We start from the raw sequence: 27,471 nt of genomic DNA, 5'->3' as shown, positions 1-27,471 counted from the left end.
CAGAAACCATGGCTGGAGGCCAGCTTAGTGGGGGTTACTGGGAGTCTCTCTGACTGGGCTGCAGCTCCTGATGGTGTATGTGAGGGCCAGCTGTGTGGAGGGCATGGTTGAGCTGAGCCGTAGCACCCATTGGTTTGCATAAGACATGGGGCTGGAGATAGATCTAGCAATCACAATTACCAGTGTGGTCTACGGCCATACCACCCTGAACGCGCCCGATCTCATCTGATCTCGGAAGCTAAGCAGGGTTGGGCCTGGTTAGTACTTGGATGGGAGACAATTACCAGTGTGGACATAGGTTGATATGTGTGAAAGAATGAACTGGACCCCATACAGGTGAGTGCACAACCACGAGATAAGTGTGTGTCACTTTGGACAAGACTTCTTTGAGGGTCCCTCCCCCCGGCCACTAAACCACTGGAATCCTAACTCCAACCATGGGAAGAGTAACAGCACCTGTGTTCTCACAGTGGAGTACATGTGTCAAAACTGGGCCTCCTCAGTGGCTCTGACAAAGCAGTGGATGGCATACCCATAAACACATGGACAATGTGTGACAGCATGGAACCTGCAGAGGACATCTGGTATTCATAGCAGAGGAAGGAACAAATTGGTCAATAGCCCCAGTGAAGCATAACAGCAAATATCTAAGCAAATGGAGACTCGGAGGTGGAAGCAGAGCCTCATCCTTGCATCCGCAAGATCGGCAGCATTTCAGAACCATCGAAACCACCTGAGCAGAACCCTTGCCGCATGCTCCACATTGGGAAGCCTGGGAGGATATCGGGTGGCCGTTCCCCATCCCCAGGTACTGAGGTGGTTGGGAGGCTGCGTGTGGCTTCTCCCTTTATCTCTCCTCTTCCCTCAGATACAGGAAGAAGGAAAAGATAATGTGGAAACAATGGTCTCACCCACTTTCCCCTGATCCTGGACCCTTTCCACCCTAACCAACTAAGCAAACATCATCAAGAATGATGAGTAGACTACCATCGAGATGGCATCACGATGAAGATAGAGTGCTCCCCTCACTGATTTGCTCCCCAAATGGCTGGGAGCATAGCCAGGGCTGGCTGAACTCCCATCCAGGTCTCTCAAGTGGGTGACCATTGCTTGCTGCTTGTCCAGGCACATCAGCAAGGAGCCAGATCAGAGGAATCACCAGGCTTGCCATGGAGCTGTAGCTTAACCCACTGAGCTACAATGCCAGCCCTCATTCCCTGCCTGACACATTTTTGCCTATGTGTGCCAGTTTTGGTTCGGTTTTTGCTTTTTGGGTTACTCACAGCCAAGGCACTGCCTGTCCACAACAACGTGAACAGTTCCCACTCCAAGTCTGGATCCTATGACGCAGGTGCCTAACCTACGGGGTTGTCTCCCGGGAACCCCACTTTGAAGACCACGGAAGGATCATTCCATCTTCTTTCCCTTTCTGAATGTTTGTTTCACTGAGTTGTTCTAGAAAGAAATGGCTTCTCAGTGTCAGAGAGGAGCGTCTCCAAACACCTGGTACTTGTGGTTACCAGTGCCTTCTATCTGAGGGCAGCAGGAACCAAGAAGCCAGCTCGCCAGAGTCTGTGGGAGCTCACCTTTCAGCTGGAGGTATCCTTGAGCCAGATTGACGTATGCCTCTGCAAGCTTCCAGTGGGAGTCACCATAGCAGATCCTTGTCAGAGCCACACAGCGCACAAGCTCATGAACAGCCTGCCTGTACTGTTGGAAAGACACATTGTTAAGAGTTACAAAGCACAAAGTGACTCACAGCTTTATCCATTCGATATTTATTTTTTTAAAAGATTTATTCATTTTATTATAGCCATATATACACAGAGGAGGAGAGACAGAGAGGAAGATCTTCCATCCGATGATTCACTCCCCAAGTGAGCCGCAACGGGCCGATGCTGAGTCAATCCGAAGCCGGGAACCTGGAACCTCTTCCGGGTCTCCCACGTGGGTGCAGTGTCCCAATGCATTGGGCCGTCCTCAACTGCTTTCCCAGGCCACAAGCAGGGAGCTGGATGGGAAGTGGAGCTGCTGAGATCAGAACCGGCGCCCATATGGGATCCCAGGGCTTTCAAGGTGAGGACTTTAGCCGCTAGGCCATGCCGCCAGGCCCATTCGATATTTATTAAATACCTACTACACTGGGTCAGGCATAATGCTAAGTACCTGGGATAATACAAAAAAAGAAAGCCCAGAAAAAAAATTCTTCTGGGTAGCATCCAGTAGGGTAAAACAAACAAAAACTAGGGGGCTGGTGTGGTGGCGCAACAAGCTCAGCCTTCACCCTGTGGCACCGGCATCCCATAGGGCTGCTGGTTCATGCTCCACTTCCGACCTGCTTTGTTTATGGTCTCAGAAAGCAGCAGAGAATTGCCCAAGTCCATGGGACTCTGTACCCATGTGGGAGACCCAGAAGTTCCCAACACCTGGCTTCAGATCAGCTCTGCTCTGGCCATTGTGACCATCTGGGGAGTGAACCAATGGACGGCAGACCTTCTTTCTCTGTAAAAAACTGGCCTTTCAAATGGAAATAAATAAGTCTTTTACAAAATAGACAAAAACTTAAGAACTATATAAGTGCATCTGAGTGTATATTCAAAAAAAGGATTAATTTATATATAAGACAGAGTGATGGGGCAGAGAGAAGGAAAAAGAGAGACAGAGAGAGACAGCAAGTGAGTTTCCATCCTCTGGTTCACTCCCCATGTGGACACAATAGCCAGGTCTGGGCCAGATAAAGTCAGGAGACCCAAGTACTTGAACCACCTTCTATTGCTTTCCCAGGCACAACAGCAGGGAGCCGGATTGAAACAGAGCGGCCTGGACTCAAATCAGCACCCTGCTATGAAACTCAAGTTTTTTTTTTTTATATGTCTTTTTTTTTTAAAGATTTTATTATTATTATTGGAAAGCCGGATATACAGAGAGGAGGAGAGATAGAGAGGAAGATCTTCCATCCGATGTTTCACCCCCCAAGTGAGCCACAACGGCCGGTACGCGCCAATCCGATGCCGGGACCAGGAATCTCTTCTAGGTCTCCCACGCGGGTGCAGGGTCCCAAATCTTTGGGCCGTCCTCTACTGCTTTCCCAGGCCACAAGCAGGGAGCTGGATGGGAAGTGGAGCTGCCGGGATTAGAACCGGTGCCCATATGGGATCCCGGGGCTTTCAAGGCGAGGACTTTAGCCGCTAGGCCATGCCGTCGGGCCCGAAACTCAAGTTTTACAAGCAACAGTGCTGCCTGATGTCCAACTCTCCCCTGCCTCCCTACCATCTGATCGTACATTTAAAGTGGGAGGGATGTAATGGAACAAACAAAACTCAGGAAACGCAGAATAGAGATCTAACCATCTCCTTGGCTTCCACCCATCTCTCAGTGAACAGCCCATATATTTGGCCCAAAAGGTAGTGACTTTGGAATAATACCCTTTAGCTAACACCTCTGGCAGCCTATGAAATTAGAATTGCAGAAGGAGCCAGCAGGAATGAGAGGCACAACTTCATGTAGGGCTAGGTCAGAGAAAACTGTGGGTTCCCAGCTCCAGGTAGGCTGCCTTCTGCGGGCACAGTTTCTGCACCTGTGGATGTAAATCAGCACAGAGGGAAAAAACGTTGCCTCTGGACCCTGTATGACGACTTTTCCTCCTTGTCATTGTTCTCCATAAAATGGATTCTGACAACTACTTGCACAACATTTGCATTGTGTTACATATCATCTCAAAAGGATCTGAAAGGTACCGGAAGAAGTGAGGGCTCTATGTGGAAGGCAAAAACATCCACATAAGAGACTTAATCACTTCTTAGGGTAGGGGCTCAGAAGCCAATACCCCATGGGTACTGAGGGATGGCTATCCCCAGAGCAAGACTGGTGATTTGAAAACAACTCCAAGATTCTCTGACGCTCTTTCCATCGGGGGCAGGGGACTGCGCCCCTTTCCTCTGATTCTGAACATTACACTCTTTGACCCAAAGAATAGAAGGAAATGTCATCATGCCAGATTTGAGGCCCAAATCTTAAGGAACTGGTGGTTACTGCTCTATGTATCTTTTCTTCTTCAAGGATTTATTTAACTGTTTTAAAAGTCAGTTACAGAGAGAAACGAAGACGTGCAGAGATCTCCCACCTGTTGGTTCACTCTCTACCTCTCCCCAACCCCATGATGGCTGCAGCAGCCAGCACTGGGCCAGGCTGAAGCCAGGAGGCAGGAGCTTCACTCAGTCTTTCATATGGGTGGCAGGGGTCCAAGCACGTGGGCCAACCTTTGGCTGCTTTCCTAGGCCATTAGAGGGAGCTGGATTGGAAGTGAACCAGCTAGGACTTGAACAAGCACCCATCCACGTGGGATGCCAGCATCACAGGTAGACGCTCAACTAGCTACAGCATAATGCCAGCCTCCCGTGTCTTTCTGAACTGACATGGGCTGAAATCTGTCCTCCCTCTGCCCTAATTTTGTACTGTTAAAACCATAATCCTAAGCACCTCAGAATGGAAGTCCATTTGGAGATAAGGTCTTTAAAGGGGTGAACAAATTAAAACGAAATAGCGAGGATATCCTTTAGCATCCTCACAGATGAGGTGGAAGACATCAGGGTTGCCATGTGTGTAATAATGTGGGGAGAAGAGAGCCACTTGCCTGCCAGGCAGGGAAACCTCAAAGCGCAACACACACTGTCCGCCGACACCTTCATCTTGGGCTTCCAACCCTCCAGGAGCCCAGAGAAAACAGACTGCAGTGGCCTTGGCTTTCCTGTCTGGGGTATTTGTTACAGCAGCTTTGGCAAACTCACACACAAGCAGACTGCAGTGCCAGAGTGGACGCCCATGTGGCCCCTGGCAGCCGGCTGGGATTGCCCAACTCTGTGTGTGAGCTAGCTCTCTGGGTGGGAGGCCGATTCTCCACTCCAGGAGAGCTGGTAGAGCACAAATGACTTGGTCTCGCAGAGCTCTGTCTAACCTGGAGTTTCTTGAACTTCTTAATGTTTAAATCCCGCAACTCCGAAGATCAGTAGATTTTGCCACACAGACTTGAAGGTAGATTTATCATAGCAAGATCTTGGTGTCTAAATATGGCTCTCTGTGAACCAGATCTAGGGTTCCCGGAATCCTGAAAATCTAAGTGTCTAAGACAAATGTGAAAAATCTGGTATCAGAAATTAAGGAAATGCTCACAGAATGAGGGCTCAGGAGCTGCTCAAAGGGTCTGTTACTGGGAAACACAGGACTATTTAAGTACTAGTGAGATTGATGGGTTAGGGTACATTTGAAAAGTAGGATTTCTAGAACCTCTACTGTCATGTGTAAATGAATAATAAATGAGGAATTGAAAAAAAGGAGCTCTTCCTTATAATTGGATGCCAACAAATCAATATTGAAATAATGCTGCTGTCAGAAATTGGCTGTTTGACCACAGAAATGATAGATCAGGTGAGAGTCATCAGCGGGTATTAAAACCAGGAGGCGAAGCTTCACACATAGACAAAGTCTCAGTGAATCTCCATGCTTGAGAAAGGGAACATTTGTAATTCTACAGTACAGAAACCTGCTGGCTAGTACCTTAACCGAGTGTTCAAGGTCAGCATTGTTAGGTACGGGGTGATTGAAGACACTTTTAGTTCAGGCAGAGTTTTATTAGGGGATAGAGAGTCTGGTCTGTGGCAGGAGACGGCTCAGGACGGGACACTTCCATGTGATGGGGTGACTGTGGGAGCAAAATGGCAGGCCAGGGTACACAGCAGTGGGGTTTTATTCATCTTAGGCACAGGGGATAGGAGAAGGCCGCAGCTCCTAGACGTTGCCTGTGAGTAACCTTTAGCAAAGGATCTGTAGTACTCACCCTGCTGGCTGGTAAGGCCTGAGTGCTTCCTGCAGGGCAGTCCACACACTGCTGCGGAGATAAGGACTCAACTCTCACTCACCTCAGGCCAGCAGCCTGCTCAGCCAAACCCACCACACCTCAGAGTAACGAGGCACAGGAGGAGGCTCCGCCTGCACGTGGAACAGGGCTCCATCTCACACACACCACAGGTCTCTCCACCATGAGGCTGCCAGGGTGCCCACTGTGCCCCAGCACATGCACAGCACCAAGCACACAATAGGCAACCCATACATATTCGCAAAATAAATGGCAGATGACTGGGCAGGTGGGATGTGACACATCAGGAGGGATACAGAAGTGCAACCAGCAATGAAAGATTGAATAGAGATCTTTGGAGGGGAGAATGGTGGGGAGTTTGCTAAAAATACATAGCTTGGGCCTGGCATGGTAGCCTAGCAGCTAAAATCCTTGCCTTGCATGTGCCAGGATCCCCTGTGGGCGCTAGTTCTAATTCCAGCAGCCCTGCTTCCCATCCAGCTCCTTGCTTGTGGCCTTGGAAAGCATTGAAGGATGGCCCAAGGCCTTGGGACCCTGCACCCATGTGGGAGACCCAGAAGAAGCTCCTGAGACAGAAGATCTTCCTCACTTCTCTGTATATCTGACTTTCAAAAAAAAAAGAAGAAGAAGAAGAAAAAGAATACATAGCTTAAGAATAGAAGGTAAAAACAAGCCCTAGAGGGCAGAAGCAATCCTTGCTTTGTGTCTGGACTATTCCAGTGACCAGACCTATCACAGGGCAGAAGCTCCATCAATATTTACTGCTGCCCATACTGGCCCCTATGCCTCTCTGAGGTCCCTCACTCCCTTTTGCTATCATAAAAGCACAGTCTTATATACTGCTTGCATCAGATCCCATAGGTTAGAAGTCAAATGCCAGCCCCCTCGGGGTTCCAGGGCAGGGCAGAGGCCCCAGGCTGCTTACTTCCCCGCTGCTGGAGCAGGCCCGTGCCTTCTCTTCGCAGATCTGCAGCTTCTCGCGCGGAGCCTGGAACAACAGTGTCTGGGGCAGACTGCTTTGGGTCTTGTTTCTCGGAGTGATGCTGACAGCAGCAACAATTTCATCTAGGTGGTTGGATAGGTGGTTTTCCTGTGATTCTTCCATACTTTTACATGCATTGTCCTCTAATTTTTAAAGAAAAAAAAAAGTAAAGGAATTAAATGATAAAATTCACACTTTTATGAATCCCCCCTCCCACACCATCACCAGAAATGATGCTAGAATCTAGGCAAATGTCAACACTACATTCATAATTTCTTAGAAATTAGCAGCATTAAATAAAAAAAAACATGGCAACGAATACTGACTTTCGCATACAACTTTCAGCTTGACTTCAAGTTTTAATTTGGATATTTGGTATATTTACATAATGTGAATGTATTTATGTATGTATATAGCCAGCCCAAGTTGGCCCAGCCCAAACAAAACTTGATGGGATGATGAGATCAGTTGAACCCCAACTGATCTTGAGACGGAAAATCACTGTTGAGAAGCCTTCATCTCCAGCCACGACAGGGCAACGGGGAGCAGATCTATCCTCTGGCGCGACATCAGCAAATACACAAAACAACACCCCACAGACAAAAGTTCTGCAACATGGGTGTCTGCCGCCAGTACTCAGGAAATGGGTTAGTGATTCTTGGGAGATGCAAACAACACACACGGTGGGACAGGAGGGCCCTGCTCATTGCCTACATTTTGGAGAGTTCCCAGGACAGTGCAGGAATGGGGACTCAGAAGTTAACGGGTAGCCTAAGGCAGCTAGAGTTCAAGGACAAATAACTAGACAGGAAAAAGCCTGCATGGAGACAGGTGTGGGGCTTAGCAGAGAACGAGGAGAACCGTGACCAGCAGGTGCGTAAGACAGCCTGAGGCTGGCAAAGGAGCCCTCCAGTCAGAGGCAGAATGGCGCGGAGCACTGCCCTGGGGCTGGCAGTGCCTGCTCCCACCAACTGCCCTGGGAAAATCCATCGCTCACAAGGCACTGGACGGAGTACTCAGTAATGGGGGAGTAATCAGCCCTACACCAAGCACTGCTTAGACACAGCTAAAACATGTTAATTGAGAGACCTAAAAAAACAAAAAACAAAAACACGCTCTTTCCAAGTGCCTTAATTGCCAAAGGATAAAATCCAAGGATGTTCATGGGAATACAAAATAACTAGCACACAACAAGGTAAGATGTGCAGGCTTGCATCCAGTCAAAGATTATGTGGCAGAGCTGCAATGTGCTAACATGCCCCTTGCAAATAAGATGCCAAGAAGTTAAACATCCCATATCCAATGCCCGAGTTTAATCCCTGGCTGCAACTCCAGCTGCAAGCGTCCTGCTAATGCAGGCCCAGGGAGGCCACAGTGACGGCTCAAGGAATTGAGTTCCTGCCACCATTTGAGTGATCCGAACTAACTTCCTTGTCCCCAGCTCCAACCTAGTTCAGAACTAGCTGTTGTGGGCCTTTAGGAAGTAAACCAGCAGATGGAAACGCTCACGCTCTCTCTGCCTTTCAAATAAATCAACATTTTTAAAAAAACAGAAATGGAATCATGCTTTTGAAAGCCAGATTGACTGATAGACAGATTCTCCTTCCTTCCTGGGCTGGGCCAGGACGAAGCCTTAAGTCAGAAACAACATCTGGGCTTCGCATTCCTTTCCCAGGTGCGTTAGTTGGGAGCTGGATTAGAAGTGGAGCAGCTAGGACTCAGAACAGGTGCTCTCATACGGATATTGGCAGTGCAGACAGTGGCTTAGCCCAGTGTGCCACAATGACAGCTCCACTAAATGAATCTTTTTTTAAAAAAAAAAGACTATAAGTATGCAAAGAGACAAAAATATGATGAATATTAAGACACTAATCAGTCAATCAAAGCTGACCTCCAACTGGCACAGATGTTAAATTAATGGAGGACATTGAGGCAGTTTTTGTAATCTTATTCCATAAGCTCAAAAGGTTAAGCAGATATATGAAAGATATGTAAAAAAAAAATCAAAATTGAAGTTGGTGGTGATGAATGATGGTGTGTGAGATCAAAAAACACACTAGATGTGATAAATGCAGATTGGGAATTGTTTGTGAAAAGATGAACAAATTTGCAGACATAGCAATAAAAGTAGTTCACAAATGAAAAACAAATTAGAGAGCTGTGAAACTTTGAGTTACCTAATACGTCTGGAATCTGAACCTCCAAAGGAAAGCAGATTGGAGAGTAGACAAAAAATTTATATATTTGGTGAAATCATGGCCACAGTTTGATCTGGGTACTCTCACGGGCCAGAGCCAGGAACTGAATGAACTCCAATTTGGGCTGCTTAGCCAGCAGGCTCACTGGCTGCTCTACTGTAATATCTGTGACTGGATGCCGGACTCAGCGATTTTTATCTTGTTGTGTGCTAGCTGTTGCTGCGTTCCTAGTTTGAAAAAGGTATAAACCCAGGAAGCTCAATAAAAACTCAACACAAGAAACACAAATAAAACCACATGCAATCAAATAATACCTTAAAAATAGAAAGATATATACTATGTATTAAAAAAATAAATGTAGGATGACACCAGATTTCTTGTAGAAAAAAAATACAATCAGGAGAAGTGAAGCAATATCTTTAAAGTTCAGAAGGAAGTTGTCAACCTAAATTGTACAGGAGTGAAAAAAAACAAATAGAATAAAAAGATAATCCTCAGACTTACACTATAATACTCTCAAATGCTGAAGGAAATCTCTCAGGAGGAAGAAAAAATATAGCAAAGGAAAATCTACATCTGCCTGAGTGGGTATGGGATGGGCTGGCCTACACTGCAGTACCCCAGTCCACATGACAGGCAGGCCTGGCACTTTGCCAGGTGGGGTTGTGTGGTTGTGTCTACTGCAAGAGCCAGAATGGGTGCGGGCCAACTGAGCAAGGCTGCAGTACACACTGGTGAATGCTGGGACTGAGGGTGGGCCATGTCAGGCTGGGCAAAGCACCCATCTGCGTTCAAGACCCAAAGCACTCACCTATGCTTGAGATCCATGGTGGGAGTGGGCTTGGTAGGGGAGCTTTGGAGTCTGCCCTACTGGGCTGCTGCTGCCACTGGTGAGCATGAGAGCTAGAACTGGGGGCAAACTGGGCAGAGTAGGACAGTGACACCAGTTGGCCTACATGTGGACTAGGTCTGGGGGAGGGCTGAGCTGGGGTTTACTGCAGCATCTGCTGACAAGCACAGAAACTGAGTGCAAAGTCATCTCAGGTTGGACTGCAGTACCCACTGGCAAGCCAAAATTCAGGGCTGGGATGGACCTGGTAGGGGAACTGTGAGCACCCCCCGTTAGGCTGTAGCTCCTGTTGGTGAACACAAGAACCAGGTCTGAGGGCTGGTCCAGCTTGACAAGGGACAACAACTGTTGTCATAAATGTGGCCAGGTCTGAGGGAGGGTGGGGCTGAACTAAACCACAACACCCATGGGTGTGAACAAGAGCCAGATGGGATGTGGGCTGGGCCAGGACAGATCGTAGCACATGTTGGCACATGCAAAACCCAGGATTAGGAGCAGGCCTGGAAATTATTGGTGATCACTCCGATTAGCCTGCAGCGCCCACCGGTGTGTGTGAAAGTCAGGTCCATGGAGGGCTAGTTTGGGCTAGGTGGCAGCACCCATCAGTTTGAATAAGAGATGGGGGTGGGGGCAGGACTGACCAGGCAGCTGCATTCACTGGTATGTGTGCTAGCCTGTGCAGGTAGCAGACTGAACCAGGCCCTGCACTGGCTGGCACACATGAGTCAGGTCTGAGGTTACCCCAGCCAAGATTTCTTGGGGAACTCCCCAGAAAGACTCTTGGACTCAAACTCTTAGACCACAGGGGAAATCACAAGATACACGAGCCATATCAGTTGCGGATGCCCATGCAGTGGACAGCATGATCGAGTGCCTGTCAGAGGATGCAAAGCAGAACAGGCTGAACAACTCTCCTGGTCAAGCTTTGCAGCAAGAGTCTGGATCTGTGGAGGTACTAAGGTGGAGAGCCAATAGATCTTGCAAAGATTTTCTCAACTCTGGAGCAATGAAACCCATCATGTATCACAACTCTCAAGTAATACCTTGTAACATGCTTCCCACACTGGGGTCTTTAAGGGGTCATCAAATGACTGTCCTGCATCCCTGGGTGCTGATGCGGTTTAACAGCAAGGAGCGGCCTTCCCCACCAACCCCCTGGTGATATGGGAGAAAAAGAAAAAAAGAAATATTTATTCCACCCACCTTCTTCCATATCTCGACCCTCCCCACCCTAACCTGAGGCCCACATGGGCATATGTCCCTTTCAACTTATGTAAACAGTATTACAAATAAAATAGAAAATTTTTAAAACAGAAAATCTATCTGTATCCAAAGGAATGAACAGCACAGAAAATGGAAATATGTCAGATTTATGTACAGTATGCAAAATATATATAAACACTTGAATCACCTTTTGCTGACTTTCCAGATGTACTAACAGGCAGCTGGACCGGAAACAGAGCAGCTGAGCCTCAACCTGCACTCTAATATGGGATGCCAGGCTTACAGGCAGCAGCTGAACCTAACACTGTGCCACAACCCTGACCCCTCTTACCATTTCTATGTAACAGGAATGGATAACGGTGCGACAGTACAAAAATGTTCTCACGATACTGATCTGTAATTAGTAGGAAAATATAACCAGGCCAGAGGAAGCAAAGTGGGCATCGATCTTCCAGCGTCAGCTTTCTTGTGCCATCCTATAATGTCATTCTGTCTGCTCTCCTTATTGTTGGCATATTCTTTAAATCCACATACTTTTAAAAACTGAAGTCCTTTAGCCTTAGCCTAATAAACAGAAGTGGCATTCCAGGCTTAATGTAATGTTACGTTTCCTCCTCATGGGCATTAAAACAAAAACGTAACAGTCAAAAATCTTGCCTGTGTTCTACCTAACATCACAATGACAAGTGCTTCATACTCTGGGGTGGAGTTCTGCATGGAGCCATGTCCCATAGCCAACTTTAATCGCTGTCATCCAAGAAGACTTCATCTTTAGCTTTCCACAGCATATATTCCGACTGAGTAGGCATTTCCACCCACAAACATCTGATAGTATTTTATGCTTTTATGTGTGCCCCAAGATTTTTTTATATCCTTTCAGCAAATGGTTAGGGTCCTCAACCCCTTCCTTACCTTCAGTTGGAAAGAAAAAAATACCACTGAGCAGGTTCCTGTGGTCATGCAGAGTAGCATGGGACAGGAAGGGAAAGGAGTGAGGAGAAAACATTCTGACAGGAATAGTAAGTGTAATTAGAGAAGTGGGGCTCCAGGACATTTTCATGCAGGAACCTGAGGACAGAGGCATACCTCTGTTTCCATAAACTAAGTTTTGCTGGAACACTGCCGTGGCTGTCTCCTAACATATAAGCTTGTGGCTGCTTTGCATTTCAAGAGCAAAGGGGAAGGGTTGCCTCTGAAACCCTACAATGTCAAAGTCTAAAGTGTTCACTATCTAATCCTTCACCCAAAAAGTTCAGTAACCCTTAAACACAGTGATGTGGTTAACAACACTACAAGATAAGCCGCAGCAATTATTTTTTTTTAATTAAGATTTATTTTATTTTTTATTAGAAAGTCAGATACACAGAGAGGAGTAGAGACAGAGAGGCAGATGCTCTGTCTGATGACTCACTCCCCAAGTGGCTGTAATGGCCGGAGCTAAGCCGATCCGAAGCCAGGAGGTCAGAGCCCCCTCTGGGTCTCCCATGTGGGTGCAGGGTCCTAAGGGTTTGGGCCGTCCTCAACTGCTTTCCCAGGCCACAAGCCACAGGCCTGGCACGTGCAAGGCTGCTAGGCTACTGCACCAGGTTGCAGTAATCATTTTTATAAGTCAATTAATTCCACTTCAATCAGAATAACTGAAATGAACAGAGGTTGTGGGAGAAAACTTATCTAAAAATGTCCAACTTAGATGTTAGAAACATCATTAATTCTGAGTGACATCATTTTTATATATTTACTTTAAAGCATATTTTATATAGACTATGCAAAATGTATATAATTTACTCCATGATTATTCCCAAACAGAGATTGGGATGACTGGAGTTGTCATAGTTACTAAGGTAAAGTGTGGTGACTCCTTAAGAATCCAAGGTACAGCTTTACATTTTCACACCCACACGTAGTTCACCAAGAAGAACAGCAGGAGCTTCCCTGTGCCTTCAAAGCAAATTGGAAGGATGACACAAAACAGAGAGGAAAGCAGCAGAATGAGATCAAACTGTGAGAAAGCGGCAGTGCGTGGTCCGTAACTCAGGTGACGTTCATTCCTGGGTTGCTCTGGAAGCCCAGGCTGCGTTTTCCTGCACGTGAACTTGGCCTGCAGGCCACAAAGAGATACAGCTAAATTTTACAGACAGGAAATGCAACACTTGCACAACAGATTTAGCTGCATTTTCTTAACTTCCAGTTAGCAGAGAAGAAAGTTTAAAAATTAAATACATAATATGCTCTGTAATATTTGTGACTTGGGGGCTCTGAGTCTGATGTGGAACTGTGAAACGGGCTGTTTCTTTTGTGGCTTGTTTGTAAGAAGTGAATTTGTCTCTTGCTGCCTCCCCCAACCCCATCCTTGGTTAAATAGAGATTAGTTACAGTCAGGAGGCTCACAGGACGGGTCTAACTGGCACATCCTCTCCACATGTTTTGTTGGCAAACATTTAAAAAAATCGAACCATTAGTTTTACAATCAGAAGGTTTACATCAAGATCTAGAGGTCTCCGGGACTAGGATAACGACCTCCTCTTATCCTCCTGTTCCACTCTGGGGGCCCCTGCTGCTCTGTGCAGTTGACCCCTGGAAACCTCCCAAGTGCTTTCACCACAGAAGCAGTGACTCCTTCATGAAGGATGATCAGTATGGACACCAAGGACCATATCCTGACTGCCAAGGAGGCCACAGGGAATTTGAGCGACCTCGTAGGTTGAGAACTCTGTGGTCAGCCATTTCCTGTCGGATCTCTCACACAGGATTGAAGCAGCCCAGAACCCTCCTCATAGGGTCTAATGACCTCGGAACAACAGCCAGGAGCTCCAGGTAGTCCTCAGAGATAGAACTGCAAATTTCCTTCTGGACTCAGGAGAGAAGCTTTCTCTGGTCCTTACTTAGCTCCAACTTTGGCTCCTCATCCCTTTTTTGCCCTGAACATCAGGGTCATTCGGGAGCCCCCAAATTAGCTCAGATAGACAAAGAGAGACGAATATAGAAAGCTTTGGACAGGAAAAAGTCAGCTGGCCTATAATTGCTCAGCCTGCACCTTGGCTTTTCCTAGACCTCAGTAGGAAGCATGCAGAGTTCACTTATTCCTCACTAATTATTGGAGATTTCTCTGCGTACACACCTAAGACTGTTCTACTCTTCAATCATTAATATATGGCTTGTTAGAGTTATAAGTCTGTTTTCATTATCCTAAAATCCATGAAGTTGTATAAAATCTCACTTGACCACTACAAACTGCTAAATATAAATAATAAAAAATATTGAAAAAAAAATCTAGATGTCTACATTTCTGATTTCCTCTGAAAACTCGGGCCACCTATCAAGTCGGCCCTGCCAGTCTCCCCAGGCCAAGGCAGAGGGGCCACCGCCCCTTGGCAAGTGCACTGTGCACCCTGCCTGTTGCCCACATTCCCTCTGGGCTCCTGGACATGGAGGCAGCCAAGGGCAGCAATTTGTCATCATTGCTGTGTTACCATTTTTCTTCTTGTACACAGTAGGTCTCTGTGCGTCTTCCAAAGGAAAAAGGCAAGATGGAGACACATGATCCCAACTCCCACTCCAACTTCTTGTATTTCACCTGATCCCAAGCAGCACTGCTTGTAAAATGGCTATTTTTACACTTCCATGGTAACATATGTTCTAATTTCATAGGTGTTTCCATGCCAAAGGAAATGCACTTCTCTGAATCAAGGCAAGGAGGAGGTCATCTCCCTGACTTCTGTGGGGCAGACGAACTGGGCACTGGACTGTAAGTGTGTGTCTCTTTCCACGTGTGACACCTGTTCACCTACTTAGAGCTGCGCGTCTATCATCAGCCACTTTTCTTCTCTTCACGATAGCCATAGCTGGGGCTTAACTTCTCACTGGAAATCAGTGCAGGCCCACACGTTGCCTTCTTCCTGCCCACCTCGGGCACAGTTGGCCACGCCCCGCAGTCAGGACCCACAACTGCCAGTCTGACTAACCCAATCAATCTATGCTGTTCCTACTGCCAGACCTGTCCAGTAGAATGCTGAAGCCCATGATCAGCCTCAGATCAAGCGGGGGAGGTGAAGAAGTCTGCCTTGGGTCTTAGTCCTCCGGTTCCAAGGGGTAACATTCCAAATAGTCAATGAAAAGACAAGCAGGAAAACACTAACCAACCTGTTTAGGTGACAACTGTGCTGCAGCTGGGTTCTGAAGGGCCTCTGCTGTCCCAGGAATTAATTTGGGGGTACTGACTGGTAAGGGTTACAAGAGGGCCTGAAGAAGTGGCAGGGTCACGATGGATCTTGGGAAGTAACAACTATATGGGAGTGTATTCATTAAAAACAGCCACCTTGGCCTGACCATCACGGCCCGTTCCACAGCGGGAGTTTGCACATTGCCTGGGAAAGAGGTTTGGGAATGTGTGGGAGAGGGGACACCAAATGTTTGAGAGGTGTGAATGACTTCTGGGGGACTCCATGGACCAGGCCACTAAACATGCAGGTAAAAGAGTGAGCTGAGATGGGGTGGTTTAGAAAGGGGAACCCAAAGGGCATGTCTGGGTCAGATCAAGCCATGTGCTCACGTGGGAGACCTGGGCTAAGAAGCATCACCTGCCACCTGCTGGCACACGGGAAAGCTAGTGTGCAGCTGGGCCATGGCACTAACTGGCCCATGAAAGAATCGGGTCTGGGAGCAGATTCTGTAGGACATTTGTGGGCTCACCACTGCGAGACTGTAGTATCCACCAGTTTGTATGAAAACCGGGGGGTGGTGATGGGCCAAGCCAGGCATGACCACAGAATTAGCAGACACTCACAAAAGTTGGAACGGGGTTGGCAAGAGTTCCTACTGGTGAGCAGCAGAGCCAGGTTGCAGTACTAGTTAGCATGTGTGTGAGCTGGGTCTTGGGTTGGGCTGGGTTGGGCTTGTCCCTTGTACCTGAAGGCTCATCCTGCCAATTCAACTGGGCTTGGCTGAACTGCAACACCCACCAGCAAGAGTTGGGACTAGCGGTGGGTCAGGCTGGGCCAGGCTACAGCATATGCTGGCAACTGCCAAGAGTGGTGGCAGACCATGCCAGACTAGATGAAAGCACCTGTGGGTACATTCAAGATCTGGAGCTGGAAACAGGCTTGGAGGGGAAACTATGGGGACATTCTTGCTAGACTATAGCTCAAACTGGTGAGCATCAGAGCCAGGGTAGGAGATAAATCAGGCTGAACAAGACTGCAGTACTAGTTGCCATGTGTGTGGGCTGGGTCCAGAAATGAACCAGACTGGCCCCACCATCTGTTGGCACTCATGAGAGCAAGAATGGGTGCAGAAAGGGCTGAGCTAGCCTATGACACCCACTGATCCACATGAGAACTGGGTCTGATGATGAGTCAGGTAGAGCTAGGCTGTTGCACCTGCCAACAAGAGCTGGAATGGTTGCAGGTCAATCAGGCAGGGCTGCAGTAACCGCCAGTGAGTAACAGTATCATGGCAGGCCACGTCAGGCTGGACTGAGCATCTATCTGTGTGTGCATGACATCCTTGGCTGGAAGCAGGTCTGACAGAGGAACTTGGGGAACTCCTGTAAAAGGCTGCAGCTCCCACTGGTTAGTATAAGAGCCAGGGTTGGGGATAGCCCAGGCCAGGCTGGGCTACAGTACCCACCAACATACATGTGGGCTCGGTTAGGGGTAGGGTCCACCAGTGTGAGCTGGATCTAAGGGCAGGCTGTGCTGGGCCAGTCTGCATAACCCGCTGGCACATGCGCGGGCCAGGATGGGGTGCAGGCCAGGTTCAGTTGGGCAGCAATACACACCAGTTCACATGAGGATTGGGACTGGGGGCTGGCCAGGCTGGGCTAGGGGGCAGGGTCCACCATGTGAGCTGGAACTGGGGGCAGGTCAGGCTGCAGCACTTGCTGGCAAATGCCAAGATGGGTAGCTTCAGGAATCTGCTAGTATGTGAAGACCAGGCCTGGCTGGGCTGAGCTGGGGTGGGCTGGATTTGGCTGGGCTGGATTTGGCTGGACTGGCTTGGTTGGGCTTGCATAACTGGGCTGGGCTAGGTCACAGCACCTGTCAGTTTGTGTGAGAGATGGGGCTAGGGGTGGAAATGAGTAGGCAGCTGCATACACCAATATGCATGTTGACTGGTACAGGCGACAGATCTAACCTGACCCTGCACTAGCTGGCACACACAAGAGTTGAGTCTAGGTCATTCCAGGCAAAGTTTCTTGGGGGTTTCCCCAACTAGACTGTTGGACTCAAACCCTGGCCACAGGGAAATTCACAATATATGTGGTCTAACCTTGGGGGGTTCCTCAGTTCCTGATGCTCATGTAGTGGAAAAGCATGCACAGACGCATACAGAGGACATGACAGCCAGACCATCTAGGCAGGAGTGGCTATGGAATGCCTAGTCAGAGGATAGGAAGCGGAGCAGGACAGATGGCTCTTCTGCTCAACCTTTGCAGCAAATCTCTGGGTCTGTGGAGACACTAAGGTGTATGTTGTCAAACAACAGGCCTTGGACATATTTTCTCAACTGTGGAGCAGCAAAACTAACAATGTCTCAGAACTATGAAGTCACACCCTCAGAACATGCTTCCCCACATCGGGCTCTTTAAGGCATCATCAATAGCTGCCCCTGTTCCTGGGCACTGAAGTAGTTTGACAGCAAGGAGTGATCCTCTCTCCCTCCTCCCCAGTATGCACAGAGGGAAAAAAATGAAACGTTTGTCCCACCATCTTCCTTCCCACGCCAATCTTGAGTCCCATAAGGGCATGCATCCCTCTCAACTACGCAGACGATATTGTAAAATAAAATTAAAATTGAAAAAGGAATAAGCCACTATATTATGCTGAGAGAGAGAGAGAGAGAGAATACATTTGCAGGGAGCAGGCTGTTACTTCAGCAGTTAAGATGTCCATATCCCATATCGGAGTGCCCAGTTTGGATAACCAGCTCAGGCTGCTGACCACAGCTGCTTGCCAGTGGGGGGACCCTGGGAGGCAAAAGTGATGGTGTGCCTGGAGATCAGCCGCTCAGAGGTTCTTACCTTCACTTGAGAACGAATTCAACCAAAGACGAGGTGATAACGTTTGATGGAGAGAAACAGTGAGGCGTGTGCTCCACGGGCCAGGAGGGCTTCTCAGGTAGGGGCTGAGAAGGCAGTCTGCACTCACACTGGATCCTTCACAGATGTGAGTGTGTATCCCCTCCGTTTCTTCTCTCCTCTGTCTTCTGGGAAGCTTAAGTAAGGGATTTCTGGATGTAGCATTCCCAGAAACCTCCCTAGGGTCTTCTCAGTGTAGCATTATCAGACCCAGCAGCCTCGCAGGGCAGGGAGAATCCCCCAGGAGCCCTCACAGATAACAAGAGCAGTGACTTCAGGTGTAACTACTGCCCTGCTTGCAGGTTTTACTAATTCGCTTCTTTCGCCGCCCCTCTTCCCTACCTTTACAATGGCTCAGGTTATCAGGTCCCTGCAAGCCATGTGGAGGACCTGGATCGTGTCTTCACTCTTGGCCTTGATTCCAGCCCAGCCTTGGCTGTTGGGTGTTTGAGGAGTGAACCTTGTCTCTCAACAAAATAATAGTTTTTTTTTTTAAAGAAAACATTCCCATCCACAATATTAGGAATAAGTGTTTAGGAATAAGTGTAACAAAAGAAGTACAAAGATCGTACCCTGAAAATCCTCCAATATTGCTGAAAAGAATGAAAGGGGATGTAAATGTTAGGAAATTAGAGATTAACCTGTGTATGTGACAAGGGTCTAATGAAAACAGCAGCCCAGTATGTCACCCTACAAAGTCCTATCTACACCTGAGTAATGTTACAGGTGCCCCCAGAAGGCACCCTAGGGAAATCTCCCTTGTCCAGGTGCCAAGTGAGCTGCCCAGCCTGACAGTACTAAGAAGCAAGGCCTTGGGAGGAATTTTATCTAATTCATACTCAGAAAAGCCTTCATCCTGAAGAAGAGCAAGAGGGGAAGGAGAAACAGTGGGAAGAGCCGACCCCATTCCCTTAAGAGCTCCAGTCCAAATGCAGTCGGCAAGCTCAGTTCTCAGCTCTTCCTAACACACCTGCTAGTCGGCCAAGTGGATTCTCTCCATTAAACGAGCCTTTCTTTCCCCAGTCAGAATGGCTGTGCACTCGTTCAGACTCTGAGAGGTGCGATCTGTTCTGACAGATGCCCTGTCCCATCAAATGTTGTTACCATGCTTACCACTCCTCTCTGCCTGTGTCTAGGTTATTTCATTCAAAAAGACATGAATCTATTCCACACATCCCCATTAACAAGCCCATGGAGAAACATTCTATATTCATGAAGCATAAGCCTCAATATTGTTACAATTATAATGCTTTTCAAATAAGCTATAGATTTAATGCAAATACCAGCTGCTTTAAAAAAAAATTTTAAAGTTTGGGGCCCGGCGCCGTGGCCTAGCGGCTAAAGTCCTCGCCTTGAACGCCCCGGGATCCCATATGGACACCGGTTCTAATTCCGGCAGCTCCACTTCCCATCCAGCTCCCTGCTTGTGGCCTGGGAAAGCAGTTGAGGACGGCCCAATGCATTGGGACCCTGCACCCGCGTGGGAGACCCGGAAGAGGTTCCTGGTTCCTGGCTTCGGATCGGCGCGCACTGGCCCGTTGCGGCTCACTTGGGGAGTGAATCATCAGATGGAAGATCTTCCTCTCTGTCTCTCCTCCTCTCTGTATATCCGGCTTTCCAATAATAATAATAAATCTTTAAAAAAAAAAATTTAAAGTAGGTCCTTAAATCATATGGAAAAGCAAGCGACTCAAGACAGACAACAGAAACCTTAAAAAACAAGGAACTGGAGGATGCACATATCCCAGTTTAAAGACTTTCCAGCGAACTACAATAATCAAAATCATGGATACATACACATTTTTAGTTATAACATACATAAATTCTAGATATACTCATTTTTTTTTAAATAAAGACATTTCTTTTTATTGGAAAGTCAGATATACAGAGTGGGAAACACAGAGAAAAAGATCTTCCATCCTATGATTCACTCCCCCAGTGGCCTCAATGGCCGGTGCTGAGCCGATCCAAAGCCAGGAGCCAGGAGCCAGGAGCTTCCTCTGGGTCTTCCACCCAGGTGCAGGGTCCCACCTTGGGCCGTCCTCAACTGTCTTCCCAGGCCACAAGCATGGAGCTAAATAAGAAGTGGGGCTGCCGGGTTTAGAACCAGCGCCCATATGGGATCCTGGTGTGTGCAAGGCGAAGACCCCAGCCACTAGGCTACCAGGCTGGGCCCTAGATATATTCTTAATGTATAGTGTGGTGACTACAGTTAATAATCACGTATACTTGAAATTTGTTAAATGAGTAGATCTTAAACTTCTCATCACAGAAAAATATATATATGTAGTTATGTCAGGAAATGGATGTCAGCGTGATTGTGGGAATTATTGTACAAAGTATATTTACATCAAAATGCCATGTAATACACATTAAATATATATAATTTGGGTGTGTATGTCTGTTGCAGCATTGAAGTAGTCACTCAAGACTCTTGTATCCCATTACCAGGGTCTTGGCTTGAGTCCTGACCTGCTAACGCCCTAGTGGTCAGAAGACAGTCCAAGTCCTTGGCTTCTCATCACCCATCTGGGGCTCTGGGCTATAGCCCCCGGTGTTTCAGGCATCTGGGGAGTAAATAAATAGATGGCAGATCTTGCTTTCTCTCTCTCTCTGTATGTGTGTTAGTCTCTGCCTTTCAAATAAAATTGAGACAAAAGTGTTTAAATACATATGCATTTTGAAATCTGTCAATCATATCTAAATTAAGCTTGGAGAAAAGGGGAATCCAATAAAACACAGTGGTACTGGCATAACGATTAACATAGAGAACAATAACACAAATTTGAAAGTCCAAATAGAAATCCTTACATATAGGATCAATTATTATTAATTTTTTATTTTTGGATTTATCTATTTGAAAAAGAAACAGGGAGAGCTTCCATCTGCTGGTTCACTCTTCAAATGCCTGCAGCAGCCAGGGCTGAACCTGGGAACAGGTGTCCCACATGAATGGCAGCAATCCAGCTATGAGGGCTGTCACTGCATGTCACAGAGTGCTCCTAGCAGCAAGCTGGGATCAGGCACAGTTACTCTGCTGGGCACACTGGTATTCCAAATAGCATCCTGACTGCTACCAAATACTCACCCTTGAGCTGTAATTTTTCATGATGATGACAACAATTCAATGGGCAGGGCAAGAACAGTTTTCAATGAATATGGCTGGAACTACAGGCTAGGTATACGCAAAAGAATGAAGGTGGACTTTTTCACACTGTACATGAAAATTAACTTCATAGATCAAAGACCTAAAAGTAAGAACTAAAACTATGAAACTCTTAGCAAACACAGGGGTTAGCCTCCACGAGCTTGGATTACACAAGCTCTCTTAGATATGGCACTAAAGGCATCAGAGATACGTGAAAAAAAGTAAAGTCAGACTTTATCAAAATTAAAAAATTTTTGTTGCTTCAAAAGTAACCATTCAAGCTCAAGACAACATAGAAAATGGGGGGGAAATACTTGCAATCATGTATTTGACAGCATTTATCCAGAATATCTGATGAATTTTTAAACTCAATATAAAGATGACAAATAACCCAATTAAAAACAGGCAAAATCTTTGAATAGAAATTTTATGAAAAAAAAAATATGGCTTGCAAATAAGCACATGAAAAGCTCAGTATATCACTAGGAAAACTATATTGATATCATGTTACATGTACCAGAATCACAATAATAAAAAAGAGAAACAATAAGAAATAGTGGCGAGGGTACAGAGATTAGAACCTCTTACTCTACCAGGGGACACACAAAATGGTACACTCATCTTTGACAGTTATGCAGAGCTGTCTGCAAACAAATAGAAGATATCTTTTTAGGGCGACAGGAATTTTCTGAAATTGGCATATAGTGATGGCTGCACAATTCCGTGCATCCTCTGTAACAATTACTGAGCTATATCCTTCAACAAGTGAACTTTACAGTAAGTGAATTATACTTCACTAAAGCTGCTAAAAATTGCTATGAAATTATAGTGCTGTTTTATATGTAATTCTGGCTGATATATACTTTATGCTTTCTTTTCTAAGACAGTACAGCTCTGATTCTAAAAGACAATATGGCAAAGACCCCCAATCTTGAAAGCCAGTTCAAAGTTAATATGCCTGTTCTCCAAGCACCAGGATCACTTGGCACCAGGGCCTAAGGGAGCCCCATAAATGGTTGCTGGAGGAGCAGCCAGGCCATCTTTTCAGTGTGAGTTTTCTCCCCAGATATTTCATCACCAGACACCTGAAACGCAGTTGACCAGTGCATTTAAAAAGAAAGAAATTAACAGAAGAAACTTAAAGTAATGAATTGCCAGCACCCCGAGGGACAGCAGTTGAGGTGGTTGGGCCTGGACAGAGAGCACTCCTGCCTCCTGCATGCCTGACACTCGTTTGTCTTGGAGGTGCAGTGTGGGGGACAGTAATGTCTAACTCAGAGACGGCTTCAGAGATGCAGGCTGACCACAGGATCCAGCCAGAAGAATGGGAAGCTGGAGGCTTTCCACTGCCACTGCCCCAAGGTGTCACTTGAATTGCATCACCACACTGCATTTGCTACCCTAACTTCAAGAGGGCAGAGACAGCCAGGGGACTTCCACGGGTATTTTATGAGCACTGCAGTCAGCCATTTCTATCAGCTTGGATGGGAACGTGGTCTCAGCTGTTTCCACAGCTACAATTCCACCTTCTCCCCCTGCCTAGTGAACAGCCACTGATCTACCATTTGGATGGCAGCTTCGGACTCCTTGCAGCCAGCTTCAGTGCTGGGATGCATTTCAGCAGGACACAGGCCCCCTTCTCGGTATCCCTGCTACCTGCTGCCTTCTGGGAAGAGCCCTGGCTTCCCCTTTGCTATCCCACCACTGCAGCAGCTCACAGAGTGTGAGGAACTGAGTTCTGTCACAGAGAAACAGTGAAACCTACACCCTCAAGGAGAGTGCCTGCCTCTCATGCTGGTGCCTGCATTTGTAAGGCTTTTGTTTTGGGGTAGGAATTCCTTTGATTCAGTCCAATGGAATAAAAAACAGTGCACTTTAAACTCTGAGGGACAGAGAATCACTCAACAAGAACCAGGCCACCTCCACTATTTTAACGTTGTAATGGTAGCAACTGGATTTCTGCTCTGAGAACTTACCCCGGCACCCATTCCCGGCTAATTCTGCTTCAGATGCCTGCTTTGCTTGGCCAATAGGCAGTCTGTTTCTGGATTCTCTACAGATGCATACAAGATGTCCATCCAAAGCCAGTTCCAACTTTCTCACACAATTTTGCAGAGATGGATCAACTATTATGTTAAGCATAATAAAGAAAATAAAACCCACTCATTTAATTAAAAATTGCAGTTTCTAAATCTTTTAAAATCCATTCATGCAAGGATAACTTAGCAACATTTCTAAAAGTAGAAACACACCTAAAATTAACCTTATCATCTTACTTCCTTTATCTTTCAAAAATCCACTGATAATCCAGAGATAATGTTTTCCAATCCGATGCTAAAGAAAAGACACTCTCCAAAGGCTCTTACATCTCCTAACAGACTCCGTTTTTCCTTGATGCTTAACTACTTAAAACTAGCCAACAGCCAGAAGTTTCCTTAACTCTCCAACCTCCCACTATGTGGCACAGCCCTTGGTGCGGTGCACCCCAGGCAGGTGTAGAGGCTCCCCGACCCCCGCTTTCCCCTCCACAAACCACACAGGCGCCTAGGCAGCTGGACTTGCCAGTTTGGTGAGACTCGGTGGGCCTTGACAGCACGGGAAGCCTGAGGAAATCTTGGCCGCCAAAGCGCTCGCACACGGCCGCCGTTTCCCAGAAAGCAATCGGGTCCCCTCCAAACTCCAGGCGCCAGAGTGAACGACAGAGCGCCAGCCAATAGCAAGTGGAGATGAGCATTTTGTCGAAGTTTGCAATCCAATCCTTGGTAACCAGAGGTGGGAATTTTGAAATTGGGTTGTCTTTTCCTAGGAATTCTCTTAAAGTGGTATCGCTTGCCTATCCGTGTCACCTGAAGCCAGAGGGTTTCTACCCACTTTGAGACTGAGTGTGCAAGCCCACCCTGCACAGACCGCGACTGAGTGGTCGTGGGATGCTCCGCTGGCACACGGGATTGCTTGGAAACTTTTGTTGTCAGTTTGGGGAGGAAATAAAAGTTCTTTTAACATAAGTCATTTCCATTATTAATGCCCTCCCTTTAAAAAACTTTCAGTTTAGCAGTCTTATCTTTAATGCTCTAAAGATTTTTAGAAATAAAGTGCTCCATTGTATTACCTCATTTTAAGTCCAGCGAAACACGTCTGAGTACCACAAATCCTTAAGTATTATCAAGCTATGGAAAAGCTTCTTGAAAAACAGAACACACAGGATGCTGTACAGTGTACAGTATACTTGAGCAGGCCAGATTTAGTAAAAAAAGGTATTTTATTATCACTCTTATCTTTTATAAGAGTTCGTGTTTTGTTTTTTGCTTTTTTTTTTTTTTTTTTAAGTAATTCTGCTTTCTTGGTTAAGCTGTAGCACTGACCATGTCAAGGTAAAATCAGCTGGACCGCGCGCCTCGGCGTCAGGGGCGGCGGGTCCCACTGTCAGTGCCCCACCGCGGGCGGGGAGGTCAGGAGAGGCTGCCGCCCTGACAGGACGCCTCACAGACCTCCCCACGGACCGGGACCGCGGGCTGAGCGACGCGCCGCCCGGGGCGCCCCTCCACGCCCGCCAGAGCCGGAAGCCAGAGCCGCGCGTGGGCGGGGCGCGCTCTCGGCCAATGGGCGCGCGCGAAGAGGCGTGCTACCGCGAGGTTTCGTGTTCCGGCCTCCCCGGCGCCCACCTCGGGAGCCCTGCCCGCCCGGCTCCGCGCCCCGAGGTGAGTGCGCTGCCCCCGCGTGGGGTGGCTCGCGGCGGGCATTGTCCACGCTCGGGCCCCGCCGAGGGGGGTCGCGGGGCAGCCCGCGGGAGCTGGGCTCGCTGCTGCCCTGTGTAAGGACCGACGCGGGTGGGCACGGCGCCTGGGGCTTGCCTGAGTCCCGAGGGGAGTGGGGTTGGGGGCACCTGTAGGAAAGCTTTTGCTGCTGCCTGCTTCTTAGGACTGAATTAGAGTCGGAGAAGGCAGGCTCGGGGACCCCCTTCCTGCTTGAGACCCATGAGGGTGCACGCCTGCAGGGCCACCGTTTGCTGTGACTGTGGGCACTAGGCAGGGGCTGAGAGGATTACCTTGTTACAAAGGCTGTGTGTTGCTGAACCCTTGCTCTGCCTTGCTGCACCTTGTTGCGTCTTGGTGGCTTTTCTGATGGAATTTGTTGAGTCTCCCAGACTGCCTTCATAGCAAGATGCACTTCAGCAGGGTGTAGGGTAGTGTTGGAGGCAGCTAGCTCCAGTCAGCCGGAGAGTGGATTTTGGAGATGGTTCTGTTTGGCAAAGCAAGCCCTGCAGGTGTGGAAGTCTCAGCCACGGTGAAGTTTGTGGAAGGGGCTGTTGCGGAGCCGTGCACAGCCCTGGCCTGCAGGCAGCTGCTGTTTAGCCTGGCTCTGCTGTCTTGCCCGCTGAGACTGCACTTCCCTTATCTGGCACGTGTGCCTCATCTTACCTCCATTGCAATGCCAAGGTGTGAGGGTTAGAGCTCTCCACTCCTTGGCAAGTTTGTAGCGTCTCTGAGTGGTCTTGACATGGGTACCTGAGTGATACAGGTGTTCAGGCGTGAAGAAAAGCAGCTCAGTTCTGCCCTTGACTAGCTTGGCAGTGAGCAGGTGCGCCAATGAGTAGTGAGCAAATTGTGAAGATTCTTAAAAAAAAAAAATCTCTTGGCCAGTTTGGAGCAGTGACATAATTTTACGTAATTTTTAGGTTGGATACTGGAGGGTGTTGGCACTGCTTTCCAAACCAAGAGAACAGCAAGTGCTGCAAGGGGCTTGAAAGTTTCAAGAATTAGAAAAGCCGGGGAGGCTGGTGAGAAGCCGTGGGTGGTGTGACAGCTGAGGTGGGAGCAGTGGGCAGGCCAGATGGTGAGGCGCCCTGAGGGCCTGGCACAAGCGTGATTTTCTACAGAACTCCTGTAGGGCTTAGTGAGCTGGGAGCCCGAGATGATGAGCCGTAATTAGACTTGCATGTTCCAAGGCACACTGCTGTCATATGTGCATGGAGGTGACCCTGCTGGACACCAGGAGGCCAGGCAGGAGATGACAGTGGCTTGTGTTGGCAGGTAGAAGTGGTTGGCCTGTAGAGGGCATGTGGTCAGTTGGAGGTGGTAGGATTGTCGGTGACAGTCAGCTTTCTGGCTTCAGATTCTTAGATTATACTGGGACTATTGTTGCATTTTTATTAATGCAGATTGCTGTTGTATTAAAAATGGCAAGTGGGCACTGTGGCATAGCCAGTCAAGCTGCCATTTGAGATGTCTGTATCCCACATGGGACTGTGGGTTTGAGTCCTGGCTGTTCTGCTCCATATCCGTATCCACCTGGGAGACCTGGGTGGAATTCCTGGCTCCCAGCTTCAGGCTAGTTCAACCCCAGGGGAAGTGTCCCTCTGGCTTTGTCTGTCTGAAGTTGTTAGGAGAGACACAGAGAGATCTTCCATGTGTTGGCTCGCTCTGCAGATTGCCGCAAAGGTCAGGGCTAGGCTAGGCAGGAAAGCCACGAGCTTCTTTTGGGTCTCCCACATGCATGACAGGGGCCCAAGGACTTGGGTCATCTCCTGCTGCTTTCTCAGGCCACCAATAGGATCTGAAGAGGAGCATTCAGGACTCCAGCTGGCACCCATCTGGAGTGCCAGCATTGCAGGAGATAGCCTCACATGACCTGCCACAACATTGGTCCAGAGGTCGGGGGGAGACTTGTTAAAATCAGTGTGAGAGTTTGGAAGAGACGTCTAGGAAAAGAGATTGAGTAAACTTCAACTTGTTTGTAGTTGTGAATACCCTGCAGGGTCCTGGGGGTCAGGGTCTGTGAAGACCGCAGTCTTTGGGGATTGCTGGAACCCACGTCAAACCCTTTGTGAGCTTGGCCAGATGGTTGAGGCCCTGGGTTGTCCCCTCTTGTGTCAAGTGAGGGTGAGGTTTGAGTTCCTTGCCTTGTGGATCACATGGGAAATGTTACTTCTCTTCCAGCCTGTGTCAGTTTGGGGTAGAGGAGAATTTAAAATGATCTGTCCCGTACTTAGGGCTTTAAACCTAAACTTAACTGCTGTCTCCATTTTGTTTGTTTTCAAGTAGATTTCTTCAACACACATACACAGGCAGAGAGACAGAGAAAACACCCCGTCCCCTGAATCACCCCCATTGCCTGGGATACCC

General features: G+C 47.8%; 2 protein-coding genes across 6 annotated transcripts in view; one reads left to right on the top strand and one right to left on the bottom strand.

Annotated features, from left to right (window-relative positions):
• The window catches only part of TTC23 (tetratricopeptide repeat domain 23), an 80,437-nt gene extending 57,059 nt beyond the window's left edge, over nucleotides 1–23,378 (bottom strand). Inside the window, exons 1-3 of one of the 3 annotated variants that reach the window (XM_058666585.1) lie at nucleotides 23,326–23,378; nucleotides 6,798–6,997; nucleotides 1,587–1,710 (exon numbers count right to left, since the gene is read on the bottom strand). In XM_058666585.1, coding sequence (XP_058522568.1) covers nucleotides 1,587–1,710; nucleotides 6,798–6,977 — 304 coding nt within the window. In that variant the 5' untranslated portion in view covers nucleotides 6,978–6,997; nucleotides 23,326–23,378. Of the gene's footprint in view, nucleotides 1–1,586; nucleotides 1,711–6,797; nucleotides 6,998–14,914; nucleotides 15,123–23,325 lie in introns of those variants that run through there. The other 2 variants (XM_058666583.1, XM_004593163.2) reach the window with 2 other exon arrangements.
• Nucleotides 23,379–25,028: 1,650 nt separating this feature from the next.
• Nucleotides 25,029–27,471, top strand: part of LRRC28 (leucine rich repeat containing 28) — a 120,245-nt gene continuing 117,802 nt past the window's right edge. For all 3 annotated transcript variants that reach the window (XM_058666586.1, XM_036495549.2, XM_004593162.2), the window contains exon 1: nucleotides 25,029–25,047. The gene's annotated coding sequence lies outside the window, so the exon portion shown is untranslated. The remainder of the gene's footprint in view (nucleotides 25,048–27,471) is intronic.

Source organism: Ochotona princeps, chromosome 6 (genome assembly GCF_030435755.1).
Source record: "Ochotona princeps isolate mOchPri1 chromosome 6, mOchPri1.hap1, whole genome shotgun sequence".
In the NCBI taxonomy this organism is placed as follows: Eukaryota; Metazoa; Chordata; class Mammalia; order Lagomorpha; family Ochotonidae; genus Ochotona; species Ochotona princeps.
The sequence above is the reverse complement of the archived record's forward strand: the minus strand, read 5'-3'. Positions and strand labels throughout refer to the sequence as shown.